The following is a 13,851-nucleotide window of genomic DNA, read 5'->3' on the forward strand; positions in this document are numbered from 1 at the left end:
AGATATAGAATGGGAGGGACTTGGCTTGAAAGCAGCACATGTGAAAGGGATCTAGGTGTTCTGGTTGATCACAAGCTAAACATGAGCCTGCAGTGCGATGTGGCTGTGAAGAAAGCTAATGCAATCTTAGGATGCATTAACAGAAGCATTGTGTCCAGATCACGGGAGGTGGTAGTTCCACTCTATTCTGCTATGGTCAGGCCTCAACTGGAGTACAGTGTCCAGTTTTGGGCACCACATTTTAGGAAGGGATGTTGACAAGCTCGAGCGTGTCCAGAAGAGGGTAAACCAGGATGGTGAGAGGGTTGGAATCCAAGTCTTATGAGGAAAGGCTGAAAGAGTTGGGTATGTTTACCCTGGGAAAGAGAAGGCTTAGAGGGGACATGATTGCAGTCTTCAAATATCTGAAGGGCTGTCATGTAGAAGATGGAGCAGATCTATTCTCTCTTGCTCCGGATTGCAAGACTGGATCTAATGGGTGGAAATTACAAGGGAGTCGTTACCAGCTAAATATCAAGAGAAACTTCCTAACTGTAAGAGTGGTTGAGCAGTGGAACAGACTGCCTCAGGATGTGGTGGATGCTTCTTCACTGAACATTTTCAAGTGGAGGCTGGATGACCATCTTTCGGGTATGTTGTAGGGCTATCTTTCGGCTGTGCTCTTGCAGAGTGCAGGGGGTTGGACTAGATGACCTGGAAGGTCCCTTCCAACTCTAACATTCTATGATTCTATGACATTCCACAGGAGAGAGAAACAAGGGAAAAAGAGCAAAAGAAGGCACATACAAGAATGAATCTGAGGAAAGGTTGAGCTGGAGATTCTTCTTTCCTTGCCAATTGTTGGTATCTCCTTTGATGCCCCTCTCACATCTTGAGAATACAGGGTTTAGCAAAAAAAATTTAAAAATCAGGGACTTACCTGTCAGTCGGCTAGAAAGTTCAGCAGACAGGGATGTCATTCCACTAGCCCTTCCAGGTGAAATTGGTGTTGCTGGATGCACTGATGGAGTTGCAATTGGTCCCAGATATTGATAAGATGGGTCATATGGCCAAGGGGGAGATGGTTGAAGTTGCCTTGTATCTAAATGAAAGAGAGGGAAGGGTCATTTTTATAGTGTCATACTGTCATCAAATGTCATCCATTAAAGCAGGGCTGGAGCATCTGTCATTGTCTGATGGACTTCCTAGTGCCTGTTGGTTACAAAAAGTGCTGGACCCTCCTATGATCCAGCAAGGTACTTCCTATGACATAAACCAAGAGTACAGACTCAGGATCATGTATCAGATTTGTTATATTTTTAAGAAAGCTTGGAATATGCACTTAAAGTTTTTAGACAGTAATTTTTTTAAAAAATAGACCTTGCAAGACCGACGTCAGCCAGTCCTTGAAGTAAAATTGATTCAGGTGGGGTAGCCGTGTGGGTCTGAAGCAGCAGAACAACGTTTGAGTCCAGTGGCACCTTGAAGACCAACAAAGTTTGGCACTGGACTTTGTAGCTGTGAATCTCTTTTGGCGTAATTCTGAGAGAATATGCTGGATTTAAAAGTTGCCTGTATCAGCTACAAAAAGTATGACTACTACTGCTTGCCCACATTGGCTCAGAGAAAACCATCTACATATCATTTTGACAAAAATGTTTTAAAATGGAAAAAGAAAATATCTTAAAACATATCCCGTTTGCAGTGACACTCTGATAGTGGCTCTGGGATGCCTCTGATGCACTGAGATGTCTCTTCCAGGCAGCTTCCTCACCCTTCCTAAATGTGTTCATCTGAGCTCTCAGAGCATCACCATTGACTGAAAGGTCTAGATCTTCCCAATCCAACCTATGAAGGTATTGTCTTTTCCATCATCTTGTACCTTCGATTCCTAACAGGTTTTTGGCCTGGGACAAAAGGCAGGCAGAGCTCTAGTTCACATCTGCTGAACTTAAAGGCTCAAGGCTTCTGTTCAGTGTGTATGCATGGCTAGAAGAATCCAAATTGTCTTCCCCTTTGGAGGATTAGAATATGCCTCCCTCAGAATGAGTGAGCTATGAGATGTATATATTTGAAAGAGTGGGATGAACAGGTAATTCTGGAATTAATATAAAACAGGGATTTTTTTAAAGGCTATGCATTTCTTCATATTTCTCTGTGCCCAGGAGTCGTTTCGTAGAAAAAGAGCTAGGGGAACTCATTAGCATAACTCATTAGCATATGCCACACCCCCTGACATCACCGGAAGTGTGTCATAAGGCCACACACCCCGCCCCCAACGGTCCCAGCCACGCAGCTCCACTGCTGAGCCCCATGAGGGGCCCGGCGGTGGACATGCAAGGCCGGTGGAAGTGCAAGGAAGCCCCACGAAGGCCCTCCCTGGCCCCAGGCAGGCAGGGGTGAGGAGACGCAGGGAGGAAGAAACTTACCCTCCCTCTTCTCCTGCCTTCTCCTGGCTGAATGAGGGCCGGAAGCGGGGCGGCGCTTCGTCATGTGCCCCGCCCCCCGTACCTTACCCTGGGGAACTGCGATCCCCCCCGAAATGACCTCTGTCCGTGCCTGTGAACCTGCTAGGTTACGTGTGGGTGAAACTTAACATTTGGTGAGCTGGAATGTTGTAAAAAGTTAAAATGTTAGATTAGGACTGGGTGACATTTGACCATTCACATCATCAATCTAACCTTCCTCACAGGGAGAGCCAGATACACCACCCTGAGAAAGAGTAGGGTTAAAAATGTACAGGTAAATAGAAATGGGGTCTACACTCTACACAACTGCAGATCAGAGGAAAAAAAATCAAACTGCATGCTCTGTAGTTAGGCAGCAAAATAAATGCTAGGGAAAACATACTGACAAAAGGTGTTGGAGAAGCGATAGCCCACTAAGAGTCTAGTTTATTTATTTTTATTTATTTTATCACACTTATATCCCGCCCTCCCCACAAGCAGGCTCAGGGGAGTAAATACTGCTGAAAGAGTAGTTTAGTCCACTTGTACCCCGGGGGAGCTGTGGAGCATTCTCTAGTGTTTATGATTTATTGAAAGTTTTCAATTGCAGTTCAACATACCTCTTGTTGTTCTCTCTCTCTGCTATATGTTAGTGTGTGTTAGTGCTTGTGCTCTGTAGGCCTCTCTGTTGTATTAATGGCCTGCAGTCAGTTAATGTCTTCTTTGCAAAAATCCTTTTATTTATTTATTTTCATTACATTTATACCCCGCCCTCCCTGCAAGCGGGCTCAGGGTGGCTTACACAAGCACAAAGTGCATATAAATTACAGTATAAAAATACATAAAAGCAATTTAAAAATTCACTTCTATTCCGAATGCAAGAGAGAGAGGAAAAACAAACTCCACGTTCTGCATAGCAGGGGAAGGCTCGGGCCCCGTTTAGATGTCACACGGTCTTCCGGTAGTAATACTCTCTGGAGAACGGTGATGGTAATCCCAGTAGCAGTGGCGGCTCCTACTCATACGCCTGGCGGAAGAGCTCCGTCTTAAAGGCCCTGCGGAACTGCAAAATGTCCCACAGGGCCCCGATCTCTGCCGGGAGCTCATTCCACCAGATAGGAGCCGCCACTGAAAAGGACCTGGCCCTTGTTGCAACAAGCTTCGCCTCCTTTACTCCTTTTGCAGTAAATTCAGTGAAAACAAACTCCAAAGCGTGGATTGGATTATTTCTGAACTCTGCCAACACTTGGATCCTATTAAATTGTTCCCCTTGTGCTTCTATTAGTCCACTGTGGAGACTGTCTGCTGCTGCAGTACTTGCGTTCTCTGCTGTTAGCATTTTTGCAACCACAACCTTAGTGAAGCACAGGGTGAACAATGCCATAGGATCCAAGCTGAAACGTTTCCCCACTAAGGGGAAACAATGGCCACAAATCTTGCTTTAGTACACTGGCATGAGAACATATATATCCAAACCAAGCCCACCTAAGACAAATTCCAAAAGGTTCCAAGCAGTGTTCCCTCTAAGCTGAGTTAGTGTGAGCTAGCTCACAGCTTTTTAGCCTCCGACTCACAGATTTTTGCCTTCGCTCAGAAAGGATGGCTCCAGGGCAAACTAATTTATGCAGCAGCCAAATTGCTCGCTCACAACTTTAATGCCAGTAGCTCACAAAGTAGAATTTTTGCTCACAAGACTCCACAGCTTAGAGGGAACATTGGTTCCAAGGTTATGGAGGATGAGGGAGAGTCAGACAACCGACAGTTCAGAGCAGCTGCTGCTGGCTCTTAATCAGCAGTCCCTTTCAAGCCTCTGAGTCCTTTAAAGCAATTGCCAGGGAAGACAATACTCTATAGAATCCATTTACAGCAGGAACCCTGATCTGCAGGCCAAGTTACTTGAAATTCCATGGATACAGGTGAGTAAAATACAAACTCAATTAGTGAGAAGTTACAGATGGCAGTGGCCTATGCCAGTCCGTCTAGGCACAGAAGCATGAAGAAGATGGGACATTCCAGGACCCAACACCTTAACAACATTGAGGTTTTGTGTCCATTGGCCGATCTATGAAAATGGCCTTAAGAAGAGCAAACAAGCAAGGAAGGAAGGCTTGGAAACTGCTGTACCAGCTACTCACCACATTGTTTAATGGGAAATGTGGGAAATTATTTCAGTCCTATGAATCCAGGAATTCAAGGATAATCCTCACAAATCACATCAAATAGAATCAAGACATACTTGGACAGATATCAAACACTGTGCCATTTTGGGATGTCTGGTTTGCAGAACTGGAAACAGCAGTGACAGCTGAACAACTATTCTGTGCTCTGCTTCCACTAGTCTTTCTGCACCACTCACAGTAATAACAAATGCCTGTCCTTTGAGCAACCCAAATCAAAGGGGTTTTTCATGACTTTGTGTTCAGTAGAACTGTAACCAGTTGTGGCTATACTGAAAATGTAGTCCGACCAGGAGGAACAAATATTCTTTAGCACAGTGGTTCTCAACCTCTTGTATATTCTATCCCGCCAATCACTCTGTTGAAGGTCGCACCATGATAGAAACAAAAAGCCCACTTTTTTGAGAAATACACTGATATTCACTATTCACACAAATAGATCAAACAGGGAAAATCCCTAAGGATAGGGGTATGGCGATGATTATTTCCCTTTACAAAAAAGGTAAAAAAGATGATCCTAACAACTACAGACCCATTAGCTTGCCTAGTACAGCAGGCAAACTCTACGCAAAACATCTCCTGTGGAATCTTAGGGATTGGATGGAGGAGAACTCTTGTTTAGCAGATGAATAGGTGGGACTCAGGGAGGGCCGGTCTACTTTGGATCACTGTGTGGTATTGGACCACTTGATCTCAAAGGACTCTTCTAATTCAAAGGTATCTCTTTTTGACACCTTCCTGGATCTGAAATCAGCTTTTGACTCAGTTGCCAGAGATATATTATGGAAGAAGTTAAGGGAGACAAGTATCAACAGATGATTATTCTTAATCCAGGCGCTCTACAATCAGACCTATGTACAGGTCAGGTGTTCCCCACAGGGGCACCTCACAGATCCTATTAGGACTAGTAGAGGGGTTAAACAAGTAAGCCTTTTAGCGCCTCTCCTTTTTAAATTCTGCATCAATGATCTGGTAACATATCTAAATAAACCTAAGTTCCATCCCCCTAAGTTAAGCAATAAACATATTGGGGTCCTTTTATATGCAGATGACGCTGTCTTACTTTCAAGGACCCCAGCAGGCCTGAGGAAAGCTATGAACACTTTCACCCAATACTGCTGGGAGAATAAATTAGAGGTCAACTACTCCAAAATGAAACTAATGGCTTTTGCAAAAAATAAATCACCCAAAATTTATCGTTGGTCTCTAAACACGATTCCGATCGAACAAGTTTCATCTTTTAAGTACCTGGGAGTTTTCTTCCAGGCAAATGTTTCAAGATCGGCGAATATAAATACTGTTGTCTCAGAGGCTAAAAGGAGCTCTGGGGCAATTCAAAAATTTTACTGGAACAAAGGGGGTAAATGTCCTGTGGCTGCCCTTAGATTATTTAAGGCTAAATCTTTGTCTCAGCTTACATATGGAGCCCCCATTATAATTACAGCAAACCTTAAGAAAGCAGACACAGTTCAGTCAAAATTTTTGAGAGCAATTCTACAAGCCCCTAATGGGGTTCCAAATGCCCTTATTCGCATAGAGACAGGCGTGATTACAGTTGAGGCAAAGCTATGCATTACAGTGACAACGTTTTGGTTAAAGCTAGCTTTTTTACCCATGGGATTGACAAGTTTAATGATGTCAGACCATTTGAACCCCCTTGGTTTAAGGTGCTAGATAAGAAATTAGCCTCTTATGGTTTGTCTAAACTATATTTGTGTTCTATGGGTTATGAAAATGCCAAGTTTATGGCAAGACAGAGAATACTGGATATCTCAAGACAACATGATCTAAATATGATAGAGAAATGGTGAGTCCTTCTGGCTCCAGATTACAGAGTAATCCCTATGCCTTACCACTCCCATTTATTAAATCAGGACTACAGAAGAACGTTTACATTAATGCGTTGGGATGTACTCCCATGTGCAGTCCTGGAACAAAAATTTAACAAGACTCCTTTTGAAGAAAGGATATGCCCCTATTGTGTGGATGGTATTGAGTCTGTAGAACATGTAATTTTTTATTGTAAAGCATATAATAACAACTGCGAGTCTCTTCCTTTCCCTAAGACACTCCCCCTCTCTTGCTGGCAAAGAATCTGCCTTTTAAGAAATTTGCAATCGGATAGCTGGGAAGAAGTTACTTATCGGGTGGCTAGGTTTGGATGGCTTGCCCAAAGTATTCGAAAATCTATAGTAGCTTGAAAAGAGGAGAACTAAGATTTAGTTTTATTAATTTTAACCATTATGGTTTTATGGTTTTTACTAGGGGAAATGCCCATTGCGGAAGGAGGCAATGGGCCCTAGGGAGAGATGTCGGCTTGGGGCAAGGGGGCTGGGCCCGGGCCCACCTGGCGAAGCAGGGCTGGGGCGCGGCATGTGGTGGCCTCCCCCACCCCTGAGATGGTCGGGGCCATCGGAGACCCCTCCAATGCAAGGCCTGCAGCCTGGCCGGCAAAGTCCGCCCTGGGTGAGGGAAGGCTGCCGTGGCCGCCAGAAAGAGGCCTCGTGCGTGGCGGGGCCACAATCTCGCCCCACTGAAGGACTTTGCCTCTCATTGGTGGAAAGTTAGGAGAGCAAAGACATGCGCGGCCGGGGTGAGTGCCTCAGGCCGCGCTGGATCGTCATCACGTGGTGCGTGGACGCGGTGGTCGGCATGGCGGGAGGGGGGCCACCACTTACCAGCCCCTGGGCATGGCGGCCGCCTCCCCCATCCCTGAGGCCAGGCGGCCTCGGTGCAGGGCCCCCCTGCTGAAGAAGGTGGTGGAGTGAGGCGGACCGGCCGGCAGTTCAGGAATGAACTCCTCACCCGCCGTCCCCAGCCTCTGCCGTCCCCCTCGCTGACATTCCGCTTCTCCGGGGTGCCGCGTCCTCCTGGTGCCGGCCCATCGCCTGGCCTCGCAGCCTCCCTTCCCCAGCTCCTGGTGGCGGCGTTCGCTCACAGCGTTCGCCTCCCGCCTCCCAGTCAATGGCACACCAGCAGCCTTGAGCGGCAGCTGGCGGGCCAATGGCTGACAGTGCGCATTTTTTCTCCGCTCCCTTACTCAACTATATATAAGGAGAGATAATCAGAATTAAAAATTTTGCTTCTATTTTAATGTGATTTTTTTTTCTATGTTACAAATGTAAAGCAGTTTATGTGTTGGCCAATGACCGTGAATAAATTTATTCATACATCATACACTAATAAGTTTACAGGCATTCTGTTATTATATTTATCACATAGTAATATTTAAGGACACAACAAATTGCAGTAATATTGTTGGGAGTACATTTGTTTGGCATGGTTTTGATGGATAATCCTTGGCAGGTAGAGTTGGCAGGAAGCAGCGTATGTAAGACAGTGGACAGGAGAAATGGGGGATTAGAAGGAATTCTGAATATCTAAGGGTAATACTAGAGCTGCGGTGGCTCAAGTGGTTAAGACGCTGAACTGCAGGCTGTGGAAGGTCAGTAGTTCAGCGGTTCAAGACCCGGGTGCCGCAAGACAGGGTGAGCTCCTGTCTCTAGTTCCAGCTCCTGCCAACCTAGCAGTTCAAAAGCAAGAAATTGCAAGTAGATAAATAGGTACCACTTCGGTGGGAAGGTAACAGCGTTCCGTGCGCCATGGTGTTTAGTCATGCTGGCCACATGACCATGGAAACGTCTTTGGACAGCGCTGGCTCTTCGGCTTTGTAACGGAGATGAGCACCGCAACCCTAGAGTCGGATTCGACTGGCTTTCGAGCAAGGGAACCTTTAAGGGTAATACTAGCATGCCAAAAGGTCACATATGGATAACGGGTGGCAGGTAAGATTGGCAGAGACGGCACATCACACTTGCAGGTAGACATGAGGATTGAGTAAGAGCTGATTCTTAGCAAATGTTATGAAAACTCTGCATCCCACCCACACTTCTGTGTTTCACCAGTGGTACACATACCACCAGCTGAGAACTGCTGCCTTAGCAAGCCAGAGAAGTCAAGATATTGTTGAATGATGTTGCATACAAGATAGTGAAAAGAATCTGTGAGCTGGGATTTCGGGGGGGGGGGGTATTACTGGCTGGTAGGTGATTTAAAATCCTCATATATGACATTCAGCCTTCTCTTCTGACAACTGGTCATGTGAATTTCTCTTCTTTGCCTATTCTCTCACTATTCCTTTCCCTCTCAGATTGTTTCTTGCTTTCTCCTCTTCTGCTCATTCATCTGGAGCACTTCCTCACCCAGGGTTCTTTCTCCAGACCCTATTTCTTTTATTCTTCTTTTCTTATTAATTACTTCATGCCCTGCCCCCTCTAGGATAAGAGCTTCTCAACCAAACATGGCCATAGCCCTTTTGACTCTCCAGCCCCTCTGTGACAGGCAGGCGACAGAATCGTTCATGGCAAGCACCACTACACATTTTTTACAATACAGATTTTCTGGCTAACCAGAGCTCCTTGAAGAGCAGGATACAAATACAATCGGTTGGATCTAACCAGCTTTCCCACTGGTGAAAAAGGGACGAGGGTCCTCTTTGACCACCCAAGGCTGTCACTGATGTATAATAATGCACTTCTTACAATTTTTTTTAACCAGTTTAAATGTTATAAAAATAATGTGATACAGACATTTTTGGTTTTGTATTCAAACAAGAGCTTCAGAAACGGTTAAAAGTGATTTAAGGCACGAAGTGTGGAATCCTCATGACGATCCTCAGAGTTTCTGATTTCCTACAAAGCTCTCCATGTTTTTTCCCTGTGTTCAAGTGCCATCCATTTTTTTGCCTTTCATAGTGTGAGAAAATATATGTAAACAGTTAATTATGGCAATAAAACACTCCAGGGTGCGAATTAAAGCACAGTAATTCACACTGTGCTTAGTTAGATACAAGTTCTCGGCCTCCTGCCTCCTGCTGAACAAGCTATTAAGATACAAAGCACTGTACCACCATTCATGCCCCATCTTGTTTTACTGCCACAAAAATGTGGTGTTTGGCTTCTTTAAAAAAACCATAGTTAAGCAATGCATATGTTGCATAATATTTAATAGTTTCATATAATAAGCTTTGATTTTTTAAAAAAAGACTCCACAAGTGGGGGAAAAGAAACTGCACTACATGCTACCTCTTGTGTCCTTGGTATTTGCTACAAATCACCATTGCTATGAACATAGGAAGGCCAGAGTGGTAATTGGAAGAAGTCCAGCTTCTATATTGACCAGTAGGTGGCACTAGAGAGCTTCTTGCACAATCTTCTGGTACTAATCTTAACAGCCACCCAAATATCTTAATACTGCAGTATTCTGACCAGAAAGTGCATTGGTGCCTGACTTGCACCACATTAAGCTTTCCTCTATATCAATACAAGAGCATTTCAGACAACCCAGGGCTGATCCAGCAGACGCATTCTACAGCCCACCATCCTAAGTGGACAGAGGTTGTAGCTACTAAGTGGTGGCGATGTACTGGGTGAGAGATCAGCAGTGCCCTGGATAAGTATCCCTGCGTGTTCAGCACACACAGTGTGAAATCTCCCAGTGCTTAAAACATATGTCCTAAGCAAATGTTTGACTGAAGCGGGGGCATGTGGATTTTTTCCCCCCCAGAGCACCTGAAATCCAACAGTACGTATTTTGATCTAAAAATTATCCAGAGGGCTACTGTAGGTTTTGTATTCAGCCTGCCCAATTTCTTCTCTCCATCTTCTGCAGCCCCACCAATTGCCTGGTTGTTTTATTAGGAAAACAGGGAGAGCTTTCTTCATGATGGAAAGTCACAAAATGCTGAATATGACCCTGCTGATCCTTGGATATCAGTACAACCAGAACTGGTTGAGGCACCTGAAGCTGACACATTTTAAAAGTAAAGTTTGCTGACTGATAGTAAAATCAGAGTTGCGATATGTTGACTACTGCTGTAATAACTCCATTGGCAGTTACGATGTAGCCAGAATAATAAAACAATAAAATTCTGAGCATCAAGCATAATTTGGAAATGTACTGCTACAGTTCATTCCTAACAGTGTCTCACTATCGCTTTTCCTTAAGAATATCTGGTCATGTTTTCCAAATGTGTTCTGTCCACTGCAGGTCCCTAACAAGAAAAGTTGAAGGTGTGTGCATGCAGGGGTCTTGTTGTAGAAAAAGAGCTGCCGGAGCTCATTAGCATAACTCATTAGCATAACTTATTTGCATATGCCACACCCCCTGACATCACCGGAAGTGACAGAAGGCCACACCCCCTGACATCACCGGAAGTGTGTCAGAAGGCCCGGCTACTTACCCTCCTGCTTCATCCTCATTCCCAAACGGAATGAGGATCGAAGCAGAGGGCGGGGTAAAGAAGGGGGCGGGGCTTCACCACGTGACCGCCCCGCCCCCTAGAGGTTCTCTTCCGGAGCTCCGTACCTGAGAGCTCCCCCCCGACTAGAGCCCTGTGTGCATGTATGTAGGTGTATACAGTAGTTTATTCTCAACTACCATGGTTTCAGTTTCAGCCAGTAGGACTTTGAGAGAAATATTAAAACAGTGAACAGTATAAAAAACTGACTAACGAGCAATACTTCTACCTTTCACAATTATGCAGATATTTTAGTGCAGCTTCTCTACTTATTACAATTTGCATCCCAGGTGTGAGTAAGAAGTGCTATTATTCTAGATGTTTCTTGAACATTGTTTTTTTTTGGGGGGGGGGACTTTTTACCTCCACTGGGTGGCCTTCTCATGCAGCTTTTTTTTTTAAAATAAAAACCAAAACTCTGCATTTAGCACTGGATGGTCAGCATTAAATACTTGAGGAGAAGCTTCCACGGGCTAGACCACCCCCTCCACCAGATGCATAGCTGACTCACCAGCTGTTTGCAAAGGGGCAGCCATGTTAATCAGTCATAGCATAACCAGTGGGACCTTAAAAAAATTGTTTCAATATGAGCCTTCACAAGCTACAGCTCTCTTCTTCAGACATGACCTGCTACTATCAGCGTGACTGTGACTGAAAAGGAAGAACTAGTCTGTGAATAGCAGCTGTTGGCTTTCTTTGCAGGCACAGACTGTCTTTGGAGCAAGTTACGCCACATTATGGCATGAGCCCTTCGTGTGTCACTGCTAGGCAGGCACTGGGCATGTGGCATAAATGAGGGGTGAATCTTTCTGTGATGCATGGGGCTGGAAGTATTTCTAAAAAAGGAGAAGCAGGATGTGAATCAGTGGTGAAGACGATATGCCAGTAACAGGCAAGATGACAGAGAGCTCTTGGAAGAGACTGAGGCCAGCACATCTGAAACTCATCTACAAAGAGCACCTCTCTCTCCCCCTCCCTCCTCCAAATGTTTGCTTTCCAAAAATAAAATCTACATCAAAAGGATCAGTGGGCAGAGGCAGCACAAGTAGTAAACAATTAGCTACATAGCTATGTCACCTGGAATCCCTTGATAATGTGAGTCAATCACTGCCATTCCAAGATCGAGGAAAATTGCAAAACTGTTTTGGTCAGATCCAAGCCACTGAACCCAGCAGAAATGTCTGCCAAACTTCTTTTGCCAAGAGCTGTAATTTCCTTATTATCCTGTCAATGGGTTTAGCTTAGTTCAAAAAAGGGGGGCAAACTTTTGTCATTAACTCAGTAACAGTGCAATCTTAACCAGATTTGCACCTTTCTAAACCCAATAACTTCAGTGGACTTGGAAGAGCATACCTTTGCTTAGAGTTTGGTGTAGAGAGAGCCAGTTTGGTGTAGAGGTTAAGTGCGTGGACCCTAATCTGGGAGAACCGGGTATGATTCCCCACTCCTCCACTTGCACCTGACTGGATGACCTTGGGCAAGCCATAGTTCTGATAAGAGCTGTCCTTGAAAAAGAACAGTTTCTGTCAAGAGCTCTCTCAGCCCCACCTACCTCACAGGGTGTCTGTTGTGGGGAGGGGAAGGGAAAGGAGTTTGTAAGCCGCTCTGAGACACCTTTGGGTAGTGAAGGGTGGGGTATAAATCCAATATCATCATCTTCTTCTTCTAGAACAGCACTGTAAGACTTGTCCAATGCCTTGGCCTCTTGCCATCTCCTCTTTCTCCCTCCAGCTTGAGCGGTTTAGCTTCATTTTGTGTTTCACCTACTTGGCTTTCCCTCTGTTTCCTGATCAGCTAATTCACATCTGTGGTCAAGTTCTATAAACCTAAGAATATGCTCTTGCAAGTACTAATCACAACCTTCCTTCTCACCAAAGTCACTGACTTGGTGCCAGTTCCATCATATGCCAATATTAGGCACAGTCCTTGAAATCCAAAATAAGTGGACTGTGGATCTCCCACCTTGAATGTGACCTCCAAACACTTACAGGGGGGTTGCCGGTGGGTTGCTCATACAAGTATTCCAAGCATCTCTTCCAGCCATTTTTCTTTTCCCACAAATCCTTCTATTTAACAACATCAAGTCTGAATCCTTGCCTAATGCAGCCTTTGGAAAACTGTGTCATCTTCCGGTAGCTAGATTCCTCTGTGCTTTGGAAGAGGTGAGGCTTACCAAAGGACAAGTTCATCACTGGAAGCAGCAGATGAACAGCACAAGTGTTTTCTTACCTCTCAGGAACACAAGAGCTGGAAAACTACAGAGCAAGCTGTAAAATTCCATTCTCAGCTGTTTCAGTGTGCAGGGTGCTTTTCCATGCTGCAGACTGCAGTGGAAATTCCTCCTATAAAGTATTACATCACAAACTATTTCCCAGTAAAGACTCAGTGTTGTATAGTAGTTAAGAGTGTCAGACTCGTATCTGGGAGACCTAGATTTGAATCCCTACTTGTTCCATGGAAGCTCGCTGGATAACTTTGGGCCGGTCACACTCTTTGCAGCCTAACCTACCTGAAAGGGCCGTTATGAGGACAAAATGGAGGAGAGGAGAATGATGTAAACAGCGTTGGGTCCCCATTGGGTACAAATGAGAGAAATAAAGAAATATAAGAATTCAAGATGAGTTTGTTTGTTTGTTTATTTTATCATATTTCTATGGTTGGTGGTGGACATGTTAATTAACGGCTTATCGAAACTTAACTAGTGGCAATTATTGTTCTCTTTGATGGAGAAACGTTATCTTTCAGCCCCAAGTTAAGAGCACCTGATTCTCATGCGAACCAACCCACAACTAAGATACTGTTTGGAGGCCCCACTCCGTGTACCCTCTCTGGCTGATTATGGTGAGCGCACCTACAGGGGAAAGGGGGCCACCCCCTAGCCCTTTCCTTCGTCTTCTTTTTCTGACAAGCCAGAATGATTCTCTTCCAGCAACTTAGTGCCCTGATTCTA

At 44.9% G+C, this 13,851-nt stretch overlaps 1 protein-coding gene across 1 annotated transcript in view; it reads right to left on the bottom strand.

Annotated features, from left to right (window-relative positions):
• The window catches only part of LOC107117549 (runt-related transcription factor 1-like), a 119,643-nt gene that overhangs the window by 5,206 nt on the left and 100,586 nt on the right, over window positions 1–13,851 (bottom strand). Inside the window, 1 exon segment of the mRNA XM_015419686.1 lies at window positions 920–1,081. Within this exon segment, the coding sequence (XP_015275172.1) occupies window positions 920–1,081 (162 nt within the window).

This window comes from Gekko japonicus, unplaced genomic scaffold (assembly GCF_001447785.1).
Source record: "Gekko japonicus isolate JY-2015 unplaced genomic scaffold, Gekko_japonicus_V1.1 scaffold1465, whole genome shotgun sequence".
Taxonomy (NCBI): Eukaryota; Metazoa; Chordata; class Lepidosauria; order Squamata; family Gekkonidae; genus Gekko; species Gekko japonicus.